The sequence below is a fragment of the Acipenser ruthenus genome, chromosome 20 (genome assembly GCF_902713425.1).
Source record: "Acipenser ruthenus chromosome 20, fAciRut3.2 maternal haplotype, whole genome shotgun sequence".
NCBI classification, from domain to species: Eukaryota; Metazoa; Chordata; class Actinopteri; order Acipenseriformes; family Acipenseridae; genus Acipenser; species Acipenser ruthenus.
The window spans coordinates 21,693,680-21,717,746 of NC_081208.1; the positions used below are offsets into that span (position 1 = coordinate 21,693,680).

The window sequence follows — 24,067 nt, forward strand, 5'->3', positions numbered from 1 at the left end:
GAACCAGAAGGAACCATTGCTGTGTAATGCCAAATATTCCACCTCATCATTAACTCCAAGTTTGAGGTCCCATTATTGAGGTTAGAAAGCTAATCTGTTTGCAACAGCCACGTCTATTGTATACTCCTGATGCTTACTCATTTCTAAATTCCATTCTGCTGCCTATATATATCTATGTGGCTGAACTATCTTTAGAATGTTTCTGCTACCTTGCTGCACTGCATCTATTAGGCTATATATTTCTGTATTTTATTATGTTCTAATGTAGACTTACTTTAACTGTCACACTGTATCTTGTAACCTTTTTTTTTTATTTGATTCGGTCTGATTGCATGATTATATACAGTAGCTTAGGAAAGCTAGTCAAGTAGGAATTTCCCACCCACATTTAACTTTTGTTTATTTCTTTATGGTCTCATTTAACCAGTACAGATCCACAGATTGAAGACTTCTGCTGGTATGTTTTGCGTTTAATAAGGGCAGAAATGTTAGCGATTACATACAGTATGGGTTGACAGATGGCTAGGCCTCAATGAGCTTCAGTCACAAATCCACCTGTCTGCACTAAAACAGACAACAGCTGTCAGCTGGTGGGACACCACAGGGGTCACATGTCATGCACTCAGCCTTTAACTTATCAACTTAGCCCCGTCCCGGTCCTCTTATTTATTCATTTTAGGATTTGGGCCTGTGTTTGTTCTTGTGTTTATCTGATGATTCTTTTTACTGTTAACTGGAGTTCATTTTAAATGCATTATTTTTTTCAGCACTTAAGTTTGTCCCAAACATTTAGTTTAATGTATCGTTAGAAATATAATATATATATCGACGAACTATTCCGTGTTTCTATATTATACATTAAGTTGCCATTGTCTGCCATTGTACCACAACACGAAGTTAGAACAAAACTGCTGTGTATGTTCCTCATTGTAACCTGCAGAGTACACGTTGCTATTGCTATCATACAAATATGTCAGTAGGCTGAGCAGGACATTCTGTTTTACTTGACAAAAACTGGAAAATTTAGTAGTCAATATGCTTTAGGTAAACGATTTCAAAACGTCTCTTCTAAATACAGACTGCTAATCTTCACTGGCGCTGAATTCCTGTTGTGCCGATACTCCTCCGGTCCAGCAGATAGCGCTGTGACGTCCAAAGGTGCTTTGTGATCGTTGCCGCTCAGTTTCTTTGCTGGCCCCAGCAGCTCTACCGTTCTCCGTACCCCTCCCCCCAGATTGTTTCCGGGTGTTTCTGCCGCAATCCCGTTCCCTGCGGTACGGACCGGGGGTTCTCAAACCCATCCCCGAATCCGACCTCCGGACTGCTTTGCCCGGTTGCTCCTGGTGGATTCAAACTCCAGCGGCGGCCGTTTGTTAATGCATGGGGTGCAGAGCAGCGCTTCACAGAGGTGGGACATCCATCTGTCTCCCCTGATCACAGGACTCGGATCACAGCGATTCCCTATTACTATTATAGTTGTGTTGGATTGGAAAGCCGGTTATCGTCAGCAGCAGCACCACCCCCTACTCCTGACGATCCATTTTGCATCTCCCAGGGCCCGTCTCCGGGGGGTTTTATTTGGGATTTACATTCCCTGGATTAGCGACTTGCGGTCCTAGAGGCGGTTTAGCCTGAGATCTTTTCACAGCCCCTTATCCTGCGATCCCAGTCTGTAACTGCCCGATCCGGGTATACTACCACACTCGCCTTTGGAGTAAACCACCTCCACCATCTCACCCGCCCCCGACCTACACTGGCGCCCCCCCCTACTCCCCGCAGCCCGGGTCTTGAAGCTTGGATCCCCGCTTGGGTTAGCCCTCAGACTCGGGACACCGAGTCCTGTTCCCCGCCCGCTGAGCGCATTCGCCGCTCAGACAGGCAGCGTTTCCCTCCTCCCTTTTGAGCCGGTACCTGCCGACAGCAAGCCCAGTTCCTACAGTGCAGTACCAACCCCGGCATCAAATCGTCGTGCCTCGTTTCCAGCTCCCGGTTGGAAGACACCTTTGGCAGGCGAGCCTAGTCCAGCCCGGGCCTCTTCAACACCTTCGCCCGCCATGCCCGGCCCGGCGGCCGGTAGCAAGTCTCGGGTGTACGCTGATGTGAACACTCTGAAGAGCAGGGAATATTGGGATTATGAGACTCACGTCCCCAACTGGAGGTAATTAATTTTTTTATTTTTTTTTATTTTTTTGAGTCAGACAAAATATGTGGAAATATTAACTGGTAAAAAAATGGACAATTGTAATGCTGAATAATGTGACTTTATTGTTCTTGCCTACCTACAAAACGTCAAACATTTTCAGATATTATTTGTTTACTACATTAAAAACACCTTTAGTATAAGTGCGCTGAAGAGGTAAAAGCATTCAAGACATGATCAGTGGAAAATGCAGTAATGGGAGTGGGCACACACTGACGAGAACAATTTTGTTTTGTAAAGTAATCTTAATTCACACTACTGAGTGTTTGCAGATCACAATGATTTAAAGCTTGTGTTGCTGTTGCTATAGTAAAGTGACTTCTGGATTGGTTTTGTATTTGGTAAATATTAGTAGCGGTGTGGTGGAAGAGGTGTGGCTGTCAAACAACATTCCTATTAGCAGTATGTTTGTGACAGCCTTTTGAAGATATAGGGATCTTAACAGTTACATTACTAACTTTTACAAATTAAATCAAATTAAATGACTTCCACTGGTTAATTTTAGAAATTTTTCAGTTGAATGTTTTCCTTGTGTTTTTGTTTTTAAGTTGCAAAGGAGTATTAAGTGTAACTGTTTTTCTGTAACTGCTTCAAAGTATTTCACTTTGGTACATAACAGGTAGAGCTACCATAATACCTGGAGTAAGATTTATTTATTTTTCTCCAAAGTAATGGAGTGGAGAGTCTAAACGGCCATTCACAAACAGCCATTGAGTGTTCTTAGTCAAGTGTGCCAAGTTAATGATTTTTCATATTGAAAGAGCACACTTAGGTGAACAATACCACTCAGGGGTTGTTTCTGAATATGACTTTTAGTTTGATCTACTTGATTACGTTGCTGTTAATTACTTATTAAACGTAATCTACCGGCATTAAAGGTGTCCACGCTAATTAATCTCTTGCTCCCAGTAACCAGGACGACTACCAGTTGGTTCGGAAACTCGGCAGAGGGAAGTACAGTGAGGTCTTTGAGGCCGTCAACATCACCAACGATGAAAAAGTGGTGGTAAAAATTCTCAAGGTAAGCTGGCGTTCTGGTTTGCTAGCCTGTTCGGCATTGCTTGAAGGTATTATGGGCCATTGATTGCTAAGATGACATCTGGTGAAGGAAGTGTGTCTACATATCCAGTTTGCTTGTGCCCTTTCCTGAACTGGCAGCATGTGCTGGGTTAAATTGGGGAATTATTATTATTATTATTATTATTATTATTATTATTATTATTATAATCTGTGTTATTAAGCACAGGCCACTACTTACCTTGTATTATTATTTACTTTTATTTAGTTTTTCCTTTTAAAAACAGTCCGGTGAACTTGGGAGAAAATGCTTTATAAATATGGCTCATAATCTTCAACACTATGTATGAGCTTGGTAATGTTGGGATGTATCACATAGAATACAAACGTGTAGCTGGCTTTGTTTTTACAACGTATAGAATAGTAGGACCTCAATAATATTTTCGTTTGTTTTGTGAATCTCCACAAAACTTCACTTTATGCGTATGTAAAGACCTTCTTCTTGTCACGGATTTGTGCCACAGAACAATTTAGTGAACAAAATGTTATTTATCATAAAAACAAACCAAAAAAAAGCTGTATCTTAAAATTATGTCACATGTTCAAGTTGTGTGAATGCGGGACCTTTTTTGTGTCATTTTTAAAAGCCAGAAGAAGTGCACGTTTTTCATTTAAATGCTGGATATGTAGACTGCATGTATGCTGCGGTTGGTTTTTGCTTATTAATAAACCTATTTCTATGCAACTTGCATAATCGGAAATAAAATGTCTCGGTGCTGCCATATGCACCACCTGCAAGCCACCCAGGCATTGTCTTTCTTTTGTAGTCGTTCAATTTGCAATCATATAATAATGGACACTATTGCACCTCATGAATTAACTTTTCATCGTCCATGATTAACTTGTTTTGAGGCGTGTGTTTGACCTGTATCAGTGGTGTTAACCTTGCTTCTGATTGGTCAGTTTCATTCCCGTAAGGGATATTCATTCCCAGCTGGTATAATAAAACATATATTGTTGAGCCCTTTATAATAGGTAGTATGTTTTGCAAGCCTACTGGGTAAAGTGCCTACATTTGGTACTATGGTAGCACAATAATATGATACTACAGTACTTACATTTTCTTTGATAGTATTTTTTACCAACAAAAATATTTATCGGCAATCCATCTGTTCTTGGAAACCATCATCCATCGCTAACTAGTGTCTTTCTGATTTAACCCAAAAAATACAGTGTTTGCAGTATAATATTGTACTCTAAGATACAGTATTTGCAGTATAATATGGTACTCTAAGATACAGTATTTGCAGTATAATATGGTACTCTAAGATACAGTATTTGCAGTATAATATGGTACTCTAAGATACAGTATTTGCAGTATAATATGGTACTCTAAGATACAGTATTTGCAGTATAATATGGTACTCTAAGATACAGTATTTGCAGTATAATATGGTACTCTAAGATACAGTATTTGCAGTATAATATGGTACTCTAAGATACAGTATTTGCAGTATAATATGGTACTCTAAGATACAGTATTTGCAGTATAATATGGTACTCTAAGATACAGTATTTGCAGTATAATATGGTACTCTAAGATACAGTATTTGCAGTATAATATGGTACTCTAAGATACAGTATTTGCAGTATAATATGGTACTCTAAGATGAGCAATGTCAGCAGTTAGGGTTGATTGTTGTTTGACTGGCAGCCATGTCAGCGATTCTGTTTGTTCGCCAAAGGGTGGCTTGCATTGTTTTATAATCAGAGCCAATCAAAGCACTGCATTTCATTCACAAGTGGTCCTTTATTATTTTTTTTAAATCCAATGTTTAAACTGAAAATCTGCAAAAAAAATGGAGACACATACAGCAAATTTACAAAGTTTACATGGTAAATTAAAAAAAAAAATCTTATTTCCACATAAAAATAATATACCGTATTCCTTCGAATTTAAGACTTTTTAAATCAATTTTTTCTTCTCAAAAATGGCCTGCATCTTAAATTCGAGTACAGTATAGTGACGCATGTATTAAAATCGCCAACAAAAGATGTGACTGCCTGAGTACACAAACAGCAGTGTGACTGCCTGGCAGTTGAAGGGTTCCCTAGTAGTTATCCTGAAGAGCAGACACTCTCCTCTTCGATGTAAACAAAGCAAGCTTTCGCTCAGCACCCGCCTGTGTAGCTATGGCCGTGGTGCAGCAGCCTCGAACTGGCGCTGCTGCGTTCTTAAACGGACGTAGGCTCCCTGGACACGCCCCCCAGCCAATCAGGATCCAATCAGCTCTGCTGCGGGCAAGCCTTCCTGTTTACCACAGCAGCAGCACAGCTGAACCAGCGACAGGGCCCTTCCTGTCACAAAGCGTCATTCCCTTCTTGAGGAATTATTTTACAATTTCAGCGTTTCGTTATTAGGCTCAGTTCTAATCAGACCCCCATATTTTCACAAAAAGGGAGAAAAACAGGTGTGAGTAATCACGACTGGAAATGAGAAGCAGCGCATAACTGTAATGCATAACGTTTTTTTCTCATATAAATAATATTTGTAAATGCATATTTATTTTATTTTTAATTTTTTCCTCAAGTTGAGGGTGGGAAATTTGGGCTGCTTCTTACATTCAAAGGAATACGGTATACAAACAGTTGCTGTAGGTTTTCATAGCATTTTACATTGTACTGTTTCTAATGCTCTTGCTATGTACTGCCCATTGAACTACATCAACTGAAAAATCTCTAGTAATACAGTATTGCACGTAGCCAAAGGTAAATAGTAAATCTCAATGCTTGCATCCCTTTTTCCCAGGTACTAAATGTGTCCCAGTCAGCAACGCTGTCAGTCTTGTGGCCTTTCCCAGACACTAAATCCGTCCTTGCCATGAAAAATGCAAATTCCTGTTTCCTGGACTCTGTGTTAAGCCCATCCTTATCTCCCATCTCCAGCCAGTAAAGAAGAAGAAGATAAAACGAGAGATTAAGATCCTGGAGAACTTGCGGGGCGGCACCAATATCATCCGACTGGTGGATACAGTGAAGGACCCTGTGGTAGGTATATGTAAAACGCATGATCTCAGATGAACCAGCAGCATTTCCTTGCATTGAGGCAGGTAATAATATTGTAAAATATGGCTTGAATTAGGTTCTTATGTCATGGGTTTTATAGTAATACTGTACTTGTATACCAGTTACATGAACAATCATATCGGAGGTTAAGTAAGTAATACCTTGAGTTCAAATGTATTCAACTTTAAGGCTGGTGTCTTAGATTTCAAGAACTCTTGACACAATTGGTATGATTGTAGCCTGAGAATATTGATCTATCATATATGTTGTGGCTATTTTCCCATAGGTTACAATGGAAATTGCACATCGAATATATGTGTTTTCAGTTAAAAGGGATCCTATGCTGTTTTTGTTTATTTTTACACCAAAACATTTGAAATATTGTAACAAAAACTATAAAGATAAAAACTATAACATAGGCATTGATTTAACTGTAGCAAAAACCCATAAAGTGCTCACCACGCTTGTAAAATCTGTTTTTTTACCTGTCATGTTCTTTGCTGCTATGTTCTTTAAACTCCCTCTGCAAGAGACCATGTGGCATTTAGCAAATGGCCCAGGAAGTCAACAGTTAACCAATAGACTTGTATTTGAAATACGCATATCAGTATCCTGAACTAACACATCAGCACAATAATTCTTATTAGAGCTAACCGGTAAGAAATTGATTTTACAGCATAGGTTAGTCTTCCTATGTAACATAAATGCAGGTCAAATTGCAAAGAATCTATAATTTAATGTGAAAACAGTAATATTTGTGCATGTGAAAAAATCCAGGATAGCAACCTTTATCATCCTTTGATTGTCTTTCTGATTACTCTACAGTCCAGGACCCCTGCCCTTGTTTTTGAGTACATCAATAATACTGATTTTAAGGTAGGTACTGGCTTGTCTGTATATCTACTTTCCACAATATTTGAAAAAATATTTGGACGCTAATCATATACAAATCTGAAGCTGTCCTGAAGATACACAGAGGGCTGCTCCGAGATTTCCAGTGTTTCACCCATGTTCACATGTACCCGAGATAGAATGAATCTGTTTATTTCCTGTACTGTATGTTCCTAACCTTTTAAAAGGGACTTAAAGGTATCCAGTTGAATCTTGAGTCTTTTCTGGAGACCTGTAGGTGGCACTGCAATGGCCTCTGCACTTTCGCTGTGTTACGGTGAAATAATCGGATGGGGCTAGTTATAGATTGCTATTTCTACAACAATAATGGCCACAAAAGCTCCTTCAAACACAGGTTGTTACACCAAAGTTGTCCCTGCCCCCACCCACAATTTTAATTTTCTTTTTTTTCTTTAAAAAAAAAATATATATATTTTTAGGAACTTTACCAGAAGCTAACAGATTTTGATATACGGTTCTACATGTATGAGCTGCTTAAGGTAAGCCACCTAGTTTGCAAAACCCTCTCTCCATCTAAAAACTTATACTAACATGCGTGCTGATCGCCTGCACCTTAATGAGATAAGCACTAAATTGCTTTATTAATAGCTTTAATACTTTCTTATACATTTAATGATTACTGAAACACACCATTTCTAGCTATATAGTGCCCTTCCCCATACCTTAATGAACACTAAAATGCTCAATTGTTAGGTGCTCCAGTGCTTATTTCCTTATAATGTAATGAGCAGTAAACTACAGCGTCATGTTTATCAGGAACGGAACTAAGTGTTCGTTGATTTTCAGGCTCTTGATTACTGTCACAGCATGGGGATCATGCACCGTGATGTCAAGCCTCACAATGTGATGATCGACCACCAGATGAGAAAGGTATAGATATCTAATGTCTTAAGTTCAGGGGCTGGGGTTCAAGTTACTGTAATGATTCTCAGGATATGAATCACATTAACACTAGAACCGCCACGTAGGTCATTTTGACCCATATATTTTTAAACTGCTTCATTATGAAAATGAAAGACCTACTATAGGATACAATTCATGAACATCATATCTAACAATTGAATTGCAGAAACACCATATTTACATGGTAAATTAAACATAAAAGGATTTATTTTCAAAATTATCGCATATACAGTACGACTCCAAACAGTGAAAAAATGTAATAAAATATACATTTCAAAAGAAACGGGTATGTACATATGCACGTTTACAGGTGTAAACGGGTATATGTTCATACAAAACTGTAAAACTAAAATCATTGTTTCTAATACTACATAAAAAGAAAATATAACACTACTTCCAGTATGACGGATGCATTGTACTCTATGGAGTCTATGCATCTGCCTGCTGGCTCTGTGCCTGCACCACAGACGCAGTTCCATTGAACTCTATTGTGTAAACTGGTACATACAAACTTGTGAAACCGAAATCTTTTTTTTTTCTAAAAGTAATATAAAAAAAGAATATATGACATACGTTCCATATTAGACACATAAGTTGTTATGCTACCTGTCATTTCAGTTTGTTGTATGCATCTGAGTTCAGCTTTGCCGTATTCCAATCAAAGGCTTGAAAAATAAAAACATGTGTGATAGGAGGAGGAGGTGTGTTTGCTGCATTTACAAAAAAAATTGTATATCTAGCGTTAAATTAAAAAAAAAAAAGATCTATATTGTAATGCAGGGGTCAAATTGACCCACGTGGCGGTTCTAGGTGGAACTTTATCATTTTTCCATCAAACGCTGTCATGATATTTAATTCATATATTTAGGAAAAGTCAAAAACGGACATAAACATACGATTTACAACGGAAGAGTAATTATAACATTTTAAATCCAAAATGGGTCAAATTGACCCGGATGGCGGTTCTAGTGTTAACCTTGTGATGCAAAGAAGCTACATTGCAGTAGGCCTAGCTGTCATTCAGTTGACCTTGAAATAAATATTTATCTGATTTTGAATAGGGATAGGGAGCTCTTGATGGAGCAGTGTTGTGTACCTTTAATTAATTGAAAAGTGTCCCTGAAGACAAAATACTGGTTGGTCTACGAGCTGTTGGAAGCAACTGCTGAGTGATGGAGGGAGGAGGTAGACTGCTCATTGCTGTCAATTAAATCATACATTAACCCAAACACTGAATGCAGGAAGTGAACTTGATGGATCTCCCAAACCAGTTAACATGGAGTTATGTAGGATTCATTTTCAATCTGTAGTATCTTTGGAAACCCAATACTGTTATCAGTGGCTATGTGGAAAAATTGGCTGTAATGATTCAGGAGTTAGCTGTCTTAATAAATAGTGTCTGTGTTCCAGCTGCGGCTGATTGATTGGGGGCTGGCAGAGTTCTATCACCCAGCCCAGGAGTACAATGTCAGGGTGGCATCTCGCTACTTCAAGGGTCCAGAGCTGCTGGTTGATTACCAGGTGAGTCCTTCTGGATCTAACTGTACCTACAGCTTCTACACTATGCTTATGTACTGAATGATCGAGGCAAATTGAGCTAGAATGCATTTCCAACCTAAGGTGCAGCATCTGATTTATCTGGGATTCTTTTCAGATGGAGAGCATATAACTTGTCCAAATTCAGTGAGTAAAATAGAAGTCCTGGATTTATGTCTCACTATCTGCATCTTTAGGCAAAAGGCCACAATATGCCTCCACTCTAAACACTAGCTCACAACAAACTGTTTGAATCCTTCAGCTGAAACCACTAATCTGCTGAGCTTTTAACCAATAGGCCACACTGCCTCCAATTTCTAAGCTACCTTTCCTTAATAACTAATACAAACTTTCTCCCAGTCATCAGCCCTTACAAACTTTACTACCACCATCACATATAGCTTGGAAGCCAGCTTTATCAACAGACTTTTCCAAGATCTGGCTAGTGTGATGTATAAGAAATATGGTGATGGTTGAGTAATGTCTTGAAAGCTTGTGGGTGGAAGTGACATCTGGGATGGAGTGAAAATGACAAAGCTGTCTCCAAGTGTCTGTTGCAAGTGGTGTGACTGAAGGAAGCAGAAGAGATGCTTGTGAAAGCATGGAAGTGGGTGATTAAGGCCCCTCTGATATATGAGTTGTCATGGAGCAGTTTGTAAAATAGTTAACCTTTTCCTGTGTGTGGCTTGTTCTCCTAGATGTACGATTACAGCTTGGACATGTGGAGTCTCGGGTGCATGCTGGCCAGCATGATCTTTCAGAAGGAGCCCTTCTTCCATGGTCAGGACAACTATGACCAGGTAAGAGCCACACGATTAGGAGGTATACAGTATGGCATTAGGTGTGTGTATCTAATCTAGACCCAATAACCTCACTCTTGAAAATCTACAGTAACAGGACAGACAAACTTCATCTTTTAATCCTAAAATATTGAAATCTGAAACTGAACAATTTAAAATGTTTTTGAAGTACAGTTTTAGATTATTATAGATATTTTTTTAGTACTAGTCTGCCTCATTTATTTAAAGATGTTTTCTATATCTGCCTGTATCTTTCAGTTGGTCCGAATCGCCAAGGTTCTGGGAACAGAAGAGCTGTTTGGGTACCTGCGGAAGTATCATATAGAGCTGGACCCCCGCTTTAAAGACCTCCTGGGGCAGTAAGTATCTGCAGAATCCCACCCGTGATGGATATTGTGTATCTAGCAGTGTTTTTTTAGTTAACTTTAACAATAACAAAAATGTCTTAATGAACATAAATCATATCTGTTAATAGTAGCTATAACTAAAAAATAATGTAAAATGATAATGAAATAGTAGCTAAAAAAAAAATAAATAAAAGTGTTATAGTTAGGCTTGCTACTTTTCGATTGTAATTGGTAAAGCTTGTTAAACATCGAATTCCCCAAAAATATAAGTTCAACTGAAATAAATTTTGAGGTTTGAGGTGGATTCAAGTGTCTTAACCTTTCAATTCATATTACAAATGAATTGAAAGTGTCATATTAACAATGCAAAAAGCTGTTCCTTGTCAATCTGGAGATTTTTATAATACCCTTAGATCTTATTCTCTTTAAGAGCTTCTAGCATCCGGATGTCTGTGTAGTTTGTACCCCTTTTGACCCTCCCTCCCATCACTTGTGACCAGGCAGACTCGGAAGCGATGGGAGCAGTTCATTCAGTCAGAGAACCAGCACTTAGTGAGTCCTGAGGCTGTGGATTTACTGGACAAGCTGCTTCGCTATGACCATCAGCAGAGACTGACTGCCAAGGAGGCCATGGCGCACCCCTTCTTCTGTGAGTCAATATCCATCTGGGCACAGAGGAAGTTGATGTTGAAACATATGCTTTTTAAGTAGTTGGTTACAGACATAGTGCTTAGGGAGTTTCCATTAGGGGTAGAATAACTACTGAATTAAGAGTTAGATAGTCTGTTCTCCACTTTAAAAAAATAACTAAATAATTCATGTCTGGTGGTCTGCACTATTTGTGGACGAACTGTTTTATAACTTTGCTGTTGAATACCTAACCTGTTTATTAAACATACTGTTGAAGTTCATCACGGTGATCTGTATTTTGGCTGGTAATATGTACTGATGTGCAGTACCTTGTTCAAACGTGTTTTTCTTCCCCCAGACCCAGTTTTGAAAGATCAGTCCCAGTCCAACTCTGACAGCAATCTTGCCTCCAGTGGGTCGACAGCTGCCCGGTGAGACTGCAGGTACGGAGACGTTATCCGCACACTGTCTGCACACACAGCCATGTCACTGTCTTTCATCTCTCAGAATTTCTGTGTGGAATTATTGTTGACTGCCTCTAACCTTCAAAACATTTCTTCATTGCCTCATTTACTTCTATAGGGATATATCAACTCGGTACAGCTGTGATAAACCCAAAGTCATAAAGATTGAAACTTTTAAACGCTTGGCACAGCTCACACTTCAGTATCCACTGAAATGAAACTGACACCCATTTAAAAGGGCCTTAAGTCTGCCTATATAATATCAATAATAAAACGCATTATCTTATCCAAATCAAGTCCAGATACTGTTCTTGGTCGGTTTATTTTCTCATACAAATGCCTTAACGTTGTAACTGCAAAGACTGGTATAAGATTCACATTTTAAAAACCACTAGAGGGCAGTGTTTAATAAGGACGTTCCACTTAAATTATGCCCTGGGGACATTCACTCTCTGCACTCTATAAATGAAGTGCATTCATGTGTATCGTTTTTAATCCGCCTGCATGGAATGTACATTTGTCAACATTCCATGGAGCACCATCACTATTCTGTATTAAACTATCAGAAACCATGACCCTAAATATAGTCCTTCCCCAAAGGGACGGTCAAGGCATGATTTTTCTGCTGCAAGCTGACAAATTTGAGAGACCCGAGCCAAACGAGGAGGTCTGAAAGGCAGGACGCCATAACTGACTTTTTGTGTAACATAAATATTTTCTTTTTTCAGGACCTACATTTGTTACCTCACTACTTCCCCCCCCGTGGCAGAAACTTCGCAAGTGTACAGCGGCCGGATAAACAAACACAAGAATAAAAGGGATGGCTTGTCATTCGATCCAAGGGCCAGCCGCGCTACACTGTTGCAATGTTGCAGTGCTGCTCTCACTGAACAGCAAACACTTAACATAAAGCCAATTTGTGTCCAGTTCAAAATAGTGACCCTCTCCTCCACCCCTCCCCACACACCTTACCCCTTGGAAATAAACAGCATGGAGAATGAAATAAGAAATGAGTTGGTGAATGTGACTCTCCCCAGCCCCAATCCCTTCTCCCCCTTTCCCTCCACCTTAAATTTGTCCTTTTTAAATATCCCTGAATTGCCCCACAAACACTGTTCAGATGTCTTCAAACTGTAGTAGCGATTGAAGTGGCATGGTGGACCTCATTTTGCTCTCGGACGATGTTATAATAATAATAATAATAAACGTATATGATTTTTATTTAGAATTATATTGGTGTCTGTGGTTTGCTTGCTTCGTTTATTCAGAGTGTCTTCTGTAATCAGCTGAAAAACATTAGTGCTGCTGCAGGTGCCTCTGAAATATTGCGATGCATCATTGTAACTTAGAAGCCCAAAGGATTTGTTTTTTATTGGTAAGCTGCATGAACAAAAAGGTCCATAATCTCTGTGTAATTATATGGCTTTACCGTGCTATAGGATAGCTTTAAACTCAAGATTTTTTTTTTTTTTTTTTTTTTTTTTTTTATTGCTCTTTCAGTCAATCTCAGGTGTCATGACATTTGAATGGGCTGAGTGATTTTACTTAGCACCATTTTGTAAAAGTCGGCTGGGAGTGCTAAGCTTTTTGGAGGCAACCAGTACTTGGTGCACTCTGTTCTCTAAGCTTCTGTCATAAAATGGTCTGCTCATTTGTGGCACAGGAAATGATGGGAAAGCACTAATTGTTATCTATAAATAAATTAGCTATGTGTGAACTTATTTAATACCTATCATATTTGCAAAAGCTGCATCCTGGGTAAAATGTACAGATTTTGACTGCTTTTGTACTAAAGCTGCAAGTTTGGAGAACAGACTACTGCACATTGCCAAGAATTGCAGGCAGTTGTCACATATCTCACCAAAGGATTTGACACATATCCTACTAAAGCAATCTGAATGTAGAATTGACACATTTAATTAAATTAAGTATTACAAGAACCCTCTGAACAGAATTTCTGTCCCTTAATTTTGTATATTATATTGTTGCTGTTTATCAGATACTGTACACCATCTATATGGTGGACCAGGATAAACTAGTACAGGTCGTTTCTGGCATTTGCAATAAGGTACATGTAGGTTAATGACAGGATTGTGCTTAGCCAGTTTTTGTACTCAATCATCCAGGACATAGGTCTCTATATAAATGAAATCAAGTATGATATTGATGAAGCCATCAGCTTTCTATAAAGAATGTCATGAAAATCAAACTTTTTTTAGTTTTTCAGAACGAAAAGTAAATTCAACTCTCAGTGAACGACATACTGCACAGACTCCCTTGCATCTGCTGTGGGTCTCTTCGTCAGTTTAAGTGTAGCCCTGGGAGGGTTAAGGGTGGAACCAATGTACTCCAGGATTTGCGTTTCTCAACTTCGAGGGAATGCTTATGTAGTTGCTACGCAGCTGGCGGAAGGAAATGAAGGTTCATAAAATATGTCTAAACCGTATATTCCGACGTTTCAGAGGTACTAAACTGAGTTGGAAGTTGGGTGATATTCTAAAACATGTGTGTGGCTGTTTAGAGAACGGTGAAAACTGACCACATTTTGTAGCGAGATTATAATTTCACAAATGAAACACGTCATGATCGGGTTATTGAAGTTGTTAACATTTAAAACTCCGGTGATTTAATTAATCATGTTTGGACCGAGAAACAAAGGTTTGACGTTTTCGAGGGTCATAGACAGTCACAATCACACTCACAGCATTTGAGAAACTGTGGGATGTCTTTGCATTTCAGCGAAGAGGCGTTTTTATTCACTCTGTTTCACATTCTTGAAAAGGCTACGTGGAAGGAAACATCCATCAACTTATATATATATGGTAACCCCCTACTCTTCATTCAGATTAAACAAAATAATTTATCTCGGAGGCTGTAATTTATACGCTAAAAAGCATTGAGATTTTGTATTGCTAAAACACAATGCTGTTGTCATAGTGCGAATGCGGTTAAAGCGACAGAACTTTCTGCAACTTTAATCAGTCCTCACTGTCCAGATTGTAATTTGCACCGTATTGTATACACAGTACTATGTAAGTATCCATAAAGTCAATATTTTCAACGTGGATTTATCGTGCTAAACAAAAAAAAATTAAATCAGTGTATGCTCAATTTTGAGGCCATCATTGTTAGATTTAAACAGAAAAAAATACACTTTGCAAAGAGATTGAATGATCTTACCCGTCTCGTCGGTATAAAAATCGAATTGATTTAATGTGTGTTGTTGTATTTCATTCCTGTATTTAAGGTGTAGTGCCGTTTTATAAATGTATTGTGTATTGAGAAATCCACGTTGAAAATAACTGACTTCATTGTATGTTTCCAGTAAAATAGTGTGCAAGAACACTGGGGGCTTTAAATAAGATTACAAAAAAAAAAAAAAGAGTTGTATTAGAGTGCATCTGCTGGTGAGAGTCACCTGCACTGTATGGTGCGCATCTAGCAGATTAGTATCTGCAATGATTTAGGAAGGCATTTTCCATGATTGCTTTTTAAAGAGTTAAGTCCTTGAATTACTGAAGTCTGCAAATCACATAGCATATCATTGCAATGAAGTTTGTAGCCTAGTTTAAATAATACAGCAAGCTAGTATATACTGTTATATATATGCTGACCTTACTGGCAGTTTAATACATGTGGTGTTAAGTTTCTCAGTTGTTTTATTAACTTCTTTAAAGGATGAAATCGAAGATCTGAAATGACTGCAACAGATCATCGTGTCAATACTGAAGGTGTGTTTGTTGATTTAAAGAGGCCCCACACTGCATGTACACTGTGCTCCATTAAATATTGGGACAAAGGGATATGCAAGTTTTTTTGTTTTGTTTTTTTTCCCCAGAATGTATTCAGTATATTATCATTGGACAGTAAACCGCTGGTCAGGAAATACGTCTCTCTGAGCTGGCACACTGTCTAATATGCCAGTGATGTCCATGGGCAGAAAAATATTAGTACTTTAAAAATAGTCTATCTTAATTATTTGTTCCTTCTTTGTCATACAGATTACTTTACACAGATGTAGGATAGGAATATATGGTTAATTTCATTTGTGCTTTTTAAAAAATCTGTTAGAACATGAATCCACACTAGAGGGCAGTATAGAATGAGATTGTTGATTCTACAGTATAAACAAACAGTTCTGCAACATTACCTTCCATTCAGCTGACTGAAACATATTTTCACCCACCAAAAATGAATTTTATAAGGTAATGTTGGGATGGTAGCTGTTTGGGGAGCAGTTTGGTTTGAGGAACAAGGCTATATGAGCGAGGGAAAGCTCAGCATGTAATTGTATTTTACAAGTGTGCTGTGTGATGCTCAAATGAATCTTTGTGTTTCAGAAAGAGGAGGACGAGAGCCAGACCAGCTGATTTGCGGGGAGTGTCGAAGTGAGTTTCGCCAGATTTCTGAGTTCATCCACCACAAGGCAGAACGTAAGCTTGAGACCATCCTTATAACGTCACGCTCTATGTATTTTACTTTATCCTTGTCCCCCAAAATTCACCAAAAGAGCTGTCTGAGACTTTGTTTTTTCTGTGTAGCTGGAAGGGAAGTGAAAAAAGCTTGTATTAAGGCTTGATTCTTGCATGTGTTTTTTATTTTATTTTTTTAAATTTCCATCATTAGTTGGAAACTGCTGGCACAGTGAGTCATTTCACAAGCCTGTTGTGTCTTTTATCACGTTTCAACTCCATCTATGGTCACAGTGAAATAAAACAGGATATTGTCAAGTGTCAGCCTACACAATTTGGCACAATTGTCAGTCTCTCCTTGAGAGAGGACATGAAAAGAAAGAAAACACAGATGGAATGTCATTAACAATCTCTAACAATTTCTTCATAGACACCACTGGTGCTGGTTCTTACCTTTGTGAGTTGTGTGGCCGATGTTTCCTGTCTCGCACAGTGCTGGCTTACCACTACCGCAGCACACATAAACTACAGCCTGCTGGCTCACCTTTACACAACCCTCCTCGTTGTGAGGATGTGGTAGCCACACAGGATGCAGCATCAGAAAATGGCTGTCTGGGTTTGCTGTTAGTTTTGGAACCGGAAACAAGAGTCCCTTTGGATAACCAAGATGGAAAATGTGTTGACATTGACAGCGTGGCAGTCCCAGATAGTGGTGTCCTTCCCAAGAATACTTCCCCAGGTGGATTTGACTGCCCTATCTGTGGGAAGGTGTTTCAGAAGCACCGTTTACTGCAGAGGCACAGCGAGACCCACAGGCCCAGGAGGGACTTCCTGTGTGAGCGCTGCGGAAAGACATTTGCCTCCCGGAGCAGGCTGGTAGCTCACCGGCAGCGCCACATGGTGGCCCCCCGTGTCTACTCCTGCCCGCAGTGTGAGTTCCGTTCAGCCCTTCCTGCCCTGGCACAGGCACACAGGCAGCTCCACGCGGCCGGCTGCCAACGCTGTTCCCTCTGTGGAAACGTCTACACTGACCGTGCCACCCTCCGCAAGCACATGCGTGTTCACGCCCAGGAGAGGCCATACGAATGCAGTCAGCCGGGCTGTGGCTGGAGGTTCAAGGTGAGTGAAAGCAACCGAGCCTCCCTCTCATTTGGTTATTTGTTTTATTAATTGTCTGCTGCTGATGATCCCCGGCTTCAGGGATACAGTGCAGGCAGAAGTAGGTGTTGGTGATACAGAACTAGAACAGGCCCACCATGAAAGAAGACCTTGTGTTGTAATGGACTCATCTCTGTCATCAACCAGACTGTGCTGGCAAGAAATTAAAAGGTCAAACAGAATGCTTTGTGACGTAGACAGAACTGTAGAGTACAAATCAAAAGTAGCCATGATAAGGCTGTACAGTGCACTGGGCTTAAATAAATTAGTTTTGAAGGTTTAGGGAACTAATTCTATTCAAGGATAAACCTTCACCGAAGAAGGAGAGAGACTTGGTTGAAGTTAAATCTTTAAAGGAAACCCTAAGCAAAGCACAGAGAACCAGGGGACGCAGTTGGAAATGAAGTGGAGGCAGTGGTGAAAGTATGCAGTAGGTTACCAAGCTGAATCATTAGTACCCTTTAAGTTCAGACCTAACAAAGTTTTGGGATCAATGAACTACTAGGAACCAGCCACGCATGGTCTGAAAGATCTCCTCTCATTTGTAATTTTCTCACATGTGTGTCACACTTTATCGTTTCCTATTTTATTAATATAGTTACTTTATATGCAATTATACAGTGAAGTACAAATACATGTCTCTTAATACAAAGACCTGCATTAATATGTAGAATATTCTACATATGTGATCATTTTTAAAAACTGTGAAAATATAATTCAACTTTCAACATTGTTTAACAGTCTGAAAATAAGTTGTTAAAACAAACAAATAGAAAACTTCTACAGAACAAACTGTTGCAGCACAAGAGTTAAAAGATTGCAACTTGTTTACATTTATGTCATGTGTACATTTTTCCTCCCAACTGACCAGAGAGAATTGTTTTTCTGTACTTGTGCAATAGAGCTTGATTTACATTTCATGTTGTGGTGTTTTATTAGTTGAAAAAAAGACCCTAGAAACCCTTCGTATAACATGACAAGTGAGGTTTTTGAGCAGTAGTTTTAAATGGCTCTCATGCATTGTTTCTGTTGCAGACTGAAGTCATGCTGAAGGCACATGTCCGTGCCCACACGTCTCGAGGGGGGTTCGAGTGCCCAGACTGTGGCTACCCCTTCCGCAGGAAACACCACCTCCAGAGGCACCAGGAGAAAATGCACGGGGCAGCTAGAAGGGGGACACACCGGCAGGCCTGGGCAGGGCAGAACCCACGGCTGGGAGATGGTAAGACTTGAACCTTTCTTGGAGATCCCAAATGCACACCTAATATTGTCTTCATGAGTTCCAACCAATTGTAACTTATTTCAATATAGAATAATGTTATTTAAGCAAACATGCAAAATATTAACAGAATCGATACCCCCTAAAGCCAAGGGGAGCTGAAAGAACTGAATCTATTTAGCCTTGAACAAATAGGAGAAACATGATTGAAGTCTTTAAAATCTTAGGAGTTTAAAAGGAGTTGACAAAGTTAAACCTAAGCGAAACTTTAAGCGCAGCACAGAAACCAGGATCAGAGGATACCATTGGAAATTAAGTGGAGATATACTTAGGACAGAGGGAAGGACACGCTTCTTCACACAGAGAGTGGCAAGGGTATAGAATGAGTTACATAGTCATGTTGTTGATGCAGAATCACATGATTCCTTTAAGACCTAACTTGACAATGTTTTAAGATCAAACAGCTACCAGGAATTGAATGAGCATAGATGGGCCCAATGGCCTCTTCTCGTTTGTAAATGTTCTTATTTTCTTATGTGCTTGTACATCCCCAAATCAGCTGTACATTGTTGCTGGATTGTATTTACTGTGTATATTTATTTGGAATCAATGTGAAATTGTGTTCGCTTTAAAACAACGATACACAGTAACAGCACCCCATGTAGTTCTGGCATCTCAGTTGTGTATTCTGGTACACTACCATAAACACAATGATTAGTCCTTTGCTGTTGGTATATCTGAGTTGTTGCCATTGCTTTTCATGAGTCCTACTCTCTGCCCACCCATGGTTTTAAGTGACTTGTGATGGAAAGTGAACCAGTGGCATTGTTGAGAGGAAATGTCTGAAAGCTCATAGGGATCGAGATGGTGCAGGCGATTTGATAACTACCGCATTGTCTCCAGAAACACATTGACACTTTAGAGGGCCCAATGAGCCTCCCTATCCGATGGCAACTAAATGAGTAATTCTATTAACAAGGATCTTTTCAATAGCATCTGGAAACTGGAGCTGGGGGACTGGGATGGAGTGTCAGCTAGTGGTTAAAGCTGGTGAACTGGGAGACAATGTGGGGCTGTGGGGCTGAGAGGCAGTGTGGTGGTCCAGTGATTGGAGGTGAGGGACGATGGCAGTGTGGTGGTCCAGAGGGTGGAGATGAGGGACTTGTTGGCAGTGTGGTCTTGTGGTAAAGGGAAGCAGGGCATACTTGTTAGCTTTAGTACAGTTACTGTTTATTTAACAGTGGTTATCATGAACAAGGACTGTGTTGTATTCCGGAATCTGTTCTGATTCAATGGCATTGGCTGAAATATTACATATTGAAACCTGTTGTCCAGTTGTCTTCCCTGTATTAGTCAAGGAGGTGGCATTCTGTTGGATTGGAGTTCTATCCATCTTGTTCACTCATAGCTGCTTTCGCTGACTGACCTTGCTTTGTTAACATTGGAAACCCCTGCACCACATGTAAGCAAGGCACTTGTTTAACTGACAGGAGATAATGACAGGGACTCATTACCAATACAAGTCGCTGTCAAAGGAATCGGTTTACTTAAAGGAAAAAAGAATATAGTATAAGGCAGCAATGCTTTTTTCTTCTTTTCGAAACATATAATAATGTGTGTCTCGGACTTCCTAGTGAACACCCCTTGACCTCATCCTCGCAACAGTTGCCTCCTGTGTATGGTATTGTAGAACACAATCAAGACTAATGTTTCACTGCCCATACCTTGTACCTTGAGGGTCAAGTTCCTGTGAGCTTCTGTGTAATAAAATTCTTTGCATCCGCTACATTGTTGAAACAGATAAAAACAGCTACGCAACTGAAAGGGAAGCGTGCAGCAATGTTTAATTAGGAAAGCTGTGTCCTGGGTACATGAGTGGGACTTTCTCCCCACACATTTTGAGAGCTGTTGTTTCTGGTTTAGATTAGTTAAATACAAAACATACTCATTGAGCAGATGCCTAGTTGTATGTTGAATGTTATAAAAGGCACAAACACTTAAGTTTAAAGATTTGGTATCATACTTTAACCTTCATAGTGTTAATTTATTTTCAATTATAAACAATTTTACCTTACCTGTTTTGCCATTCTCTTGTTTTCTCATTTCAGGGAGACCTGTCTCCTAGTTAGGTTACCTGAGCGAATACTATTCGATTTCGACATTTTCGATTTACATCAAAGTGCAATTTGAAATGACAGTGACTTGTTTCTAAAAGACTGCAGGAATCAAGATTTACTTGCTCCCTGCAACAGAAGTAACCTGTCATTCAAATACTGCCACCTTGACAGGGGAGGAGAACGACACAGGTTGGCTTTTTTAAGTAACGATAGGAGTTCCTAGAATCATTCTTGTTATAAACATTTGCTAATTATATATGAAGAGATGTGTTTTCAAGAGCTGTGGTCCTGACCACAGTCAAGAATAAAATTATAAATATAGGCAAAATAAAATATAAAAGATGTCTACTCTACACATACGCTAGTCAAAGGTACAGTTATTTTGTTGTAGCCACAATAATAATAATAATCAAACAAAATTTGTAACCCAAAAAAAAAGTGAACTGCTGTTCTGTTTTATTTTTTGCTGCCACAAAATACAAGAAGTTACTGAAAGTTTTCAAGTGATCCGGGAAGATCACTACATCTTACAGGTATTGATTGTTACAATTTATATGGACGTGATACTGGATCTTTAAGATATCTTCAGTGTGTTTGTTTCCCTAGTTCCTAAAACAGAAACTGTCCAAGGCAGTCCCCCTGTGCTGAAACTCATTTGTTGCTCCACATGGTAAATTGATCAGTTAAACACACACTGAGAGTCTTGACAGGGAGTCTTTTACACCCCTTCAGTTTGTGTACTGTTTTCTAAGGGCCGCAAGGGTTTGTAAATCAATAACTGGTGTCAGTCAGTCTGGTGTGCTTGTGGATCGTCTGTTGCTGTCCTGAAAGTAGACCTTGCTGCCAGATCCTGGCTCCCTGCCCTGGGTTCTGACATCCATGCTGGCATTAGCACTTACATGGGCTCTGCATTAATCTTTTACAAGAGCCTGGCTTCAGTTCACTCACAGCCTTGAGTAATGAGCTTTCTGGCATTGTCTTTGTAGGAGCTAATATAATAATTCCATACATTTTACACTTCATGCACATCTATTCACTATAGGTCTCTAACTAGTCGGTCTGATAGTCTGTAGCATTCATCCTGCCTTTCAGAAAAATATAAGGGCTAAAGCTGGGATATGGCACCCCAAATGATACTGGAACCTCTGTCTACCTTCACAAAACACGAATATCTAGTTAATTATACAATATCCTGGCTCTCTGACTAGGGCCCGATAATGTACATACTATGTGAATGTGTTTCCTTTTAACTTTCTACACAGATGCTGTTGATATCTTTACAGAGAACACTGAGATCCTGGATGTAGAGAGAGGCATTCAGGCGGCTCAGCTCACACTGACGGTGGGGAGTGAGGAAACCGTTCCCCATGCTTCGGGCCTGCATGCCAGAAAAGAGCTTGTTTGGAAGCGCTGATTACACCCACTGAAGACCAAGTGTTGTGAGGGCATAAGGTGTCCTTTTTATTGCCAGCTACTGAAAAGGTTGCATTTTCTATCAGAAAACAGCCACTGACCTTTGGGAAAGTCACATGCATTTGTTTCACACAGTTGTATATTTGAATTTGAGGTGAGGTCATATATGTTGCAGCTCATGCTTCTAAGCAGAAACACCAAAACGGAATTCTAAAAAAACACACGTAAAGTAAAATCTTAAACGGTTAAGAAATTATTCTGATAATGTGTTGATATACCACCCCCTCCCCTGGTTCAGTCTCCCTTGTTAGCCATCCTGTAGGGACTTGTCCTGGGGGGACCATGGGTCACTCAAATCCTGAGTTTGCGTGGGATGCAATTCCAGGATATAGGCATTGTGCTTGGCCAATACATCTCTACAATATAGAAATGAGGTTCAAGTTGAAGATTCCACTATTTCTCGAAATTAAGCTTTATAAATCCACCCTCAGCTTGTCCTCACAACATTCCTTTCTTATAGCTGGTTTATATATCGCACCGACTGACACACGTACTCTAATGGCATCACTCAGGGTCTTGAGATGCAATGTGTACAGCATATGACAGTATGGTTCTGGCGAGGGCCATTACATCTCAGTGCCTGTGACCAATGAAGTTCACCACTGTATAGTGAGAATAGAATGTAACAGGGCAGTCATGGGCATTAGGAAGTTATTAAGGGAATCTCTACTATGGATTTGTAATTATGGTCACTGCAAGCAATCCCAAAATCGAAAATGTTTTACCACTTTGTTACCCTTCACTCATAAGCCTTAGACAATTGTATTGTTTCGCATTGAAAAGAGCATTGCAGTGAATCTTTAGTAGGTTCTTAATTTAATAGCTACTTTAATAATTCTGGTACTTTTACTTTTAGGTAGTCTCTTACTGTTTCATTTCCCAGGCCACTTCTGGGTCATAGCATGTTACTGGCTGAAAGCAGGTCTGTCAGTAAGAGAAGCAGCTGTTTGGTTAATGACTGGAAAGAAGGCATTAAAGAAATGGGGACCATTTTACTCACAAGGTGAAATTACTGTGGAGATGAAAGACTTCCTGACCTTAAGGCTTGCAATTTGAGTTTTCTTAACATAATACGGTACCAGATATAATTTTATCAGGAACATGTTTTTCTTTCAAAATGTGAGAACTAGGTAGTAATGGATGTAAGCTGTCTTAATTGTAGAGTAATTGACTATATGAAAGCTTTTGAAGAAATACCCTAGCTAGTAGCAAGATACTTGAAGTTAAAGCTAATGACTGGCATTTTAAAGAACTCGAACATAAGCGTTTCAGATAAAAACAAATTGCCACCAGTATTTTATAGCCATCTAAATTGGTTACAACAAACGTATTCTCTGTCCATCTTAGCTTCAGAATAGTTTTGTTATATTTTCCATAAGGTGCAGGCATTAAGTCACAAAATTATAAATAATAATAATTGTTATAAAGACAAACTGAATACAACTCTAAAAGGTCAGTGCGAACACTGTGACGTGTCTTTATTAAGAATATTATAACAAACATAAACACTGACAAACAAGCAAAATAGTAAGGAGACATATTCAAGAAAGGGTACCTATGCACAGTTTTCGCTCCACTTTTTTTCTACAAATAAAACTCAACTGGCTAGTTTCACAGACCTACTACCTATTGTTACCTTAGGTAGTTCAAGGGTCTGTGAAACCAGACAATGTGTTTTTTTTCTACTTTTGTTTTGTCAATTGAGTTTTTGTTTTCTTTTTATCTTTTTATAGAAATGGGCTTGGTAAATAAAACCCATGTTGTACTTTGCAATTTAGAGGGAATTACAGATTTATATTTGTTACATTGCTGT

At 39.3% G+C, this 24,067-nt stretch overlaps 2 protein-coding genes across 7 annotated transcripts; both read left to right on the forward strand.

Moving 5' to 3' along the window:
• The first annotated feature begins 1,718 nt into the window (after positions 1-1,718).
• On the forward strand, positions 1,719-13,106 carry LOC117425150 (casein kinase II subunit alpha'-like). The gene is made up of 12 exons (XM_034041855.3): positions 1,719-2,158; positions 3,110-3,221; positions 6,164-6,265; positions 7,109-7,159; positions 7,615-7,674; positions 7,982-8,065; positions 9,509-9,619; positions 10,333-10,434; positions 10,693-10,793; positions 11,282-11,430; positions 11,770-11,854; positions 12,604-13,106. The coding sequence occupies exons 1-11, from the start codon at positions 2,055-2,057 to the stop codon at positions 11,844-11,846; spliced, it is 1,053 nt and encodes a 350-aa protein (XP_033897746.1). The 5' UTR covers positions 1,719-2,054; the 3' UTR covers positions 11,847-11,854; positions 12,604-13,106.
• A 1,106-nt stretch (positions 13,107-14,212) lies between these two features.
• Positions 14,213-23,558, forward strand: LOC117425046 (zinc finger protein 250-like). 6 transcript variants are annotated; one of them, XR_009307911.1, is made up of 7 exons: positions 14,346-14,697; positions 15,553-15,606; positions 16,216-16,308; positions 16,718-17,406; positions 18,481-18,667; positions 20,773-20,970; positions 22,044-22,126. XR_009307911.1 is itself a non-coding variant. In XM_058993654.1 (6 exons), exons 2-6 carry the CDS (start codon positions 15,573-15,575, stop codon positions 22,193-22,195), a joined length of 1,110 nt encoding a protein of 369 aa, XP_058849637.1. In that variant the 5' UTR covers positions 14,213-14,339; positions 15,553-15,572; the 3' UTR covers positions 22,196-23,558. The 6 variants fall into 6 exon arrangements, 5 of the variants coding, with proteins under 5 accessions (XP_058849637.1, XP_033897586.3, XP_033897585.3 ...); XM_058993654.1 differs by lacking the exons at positions 14,346-14,697; positions 20,773-20,970 and adding an exon at positions 14,213-14,339 and having other exon boundaries at positions 16,216-16,263; positions 22,044-23,558; XM_034041695.3 differs by lacking the exons at positions 14,346-14,697; positions 20,773-20,970 and adding an exon at positions 14,214-14,339 and having other exon boundaries at positions 22,044-23,558.
• Positions 23,559-24,067: the final 509 nt, after the last annotated feature.

Coding starts and splice junctions, on each gene's coding strand:
- LOC117425150 (XM_034041855.3), top strand. CDS start 2,055: ATGCCCGGCCCGGCGGCCGGTAGCAAGTCTCGGGTGTACGCTGATGTG. Junction 7,160..7,614: donor TCAATAATACTGATTTTAAG/GTAGGTACTGGC, acceptor ATATATTTTTAG/GAACTTTACCAGAAGCTAAC. Junction 10,435..10,692: donor GTCAGGACAACTATGACCAG/GTAAGAGCCACA, acceptor TGTATCTTTCAG/TTGGTCCGAATCGCCAAGGT.
- LOC117425046 (XM_034041695.3), top strand. CDS start 15,573: ATGACTGCAACAGATCATCGTGTCAATACTGAAG. Junction 16,309..16,717: donor CATCCACCACAAGGCAGAAC/GTAAGCTTGAGA, acceptor ATTTCTTCATAG/ACACCACTGGTGCTGGTTCT. Junction 17,407..18,480: donor GCTGTGGCTGGAGGTTCAAG/GTGAGTGAAAGC, acceptor TTTCTGTTGCAG/ACTGAAGTCATGCTGAAGGC.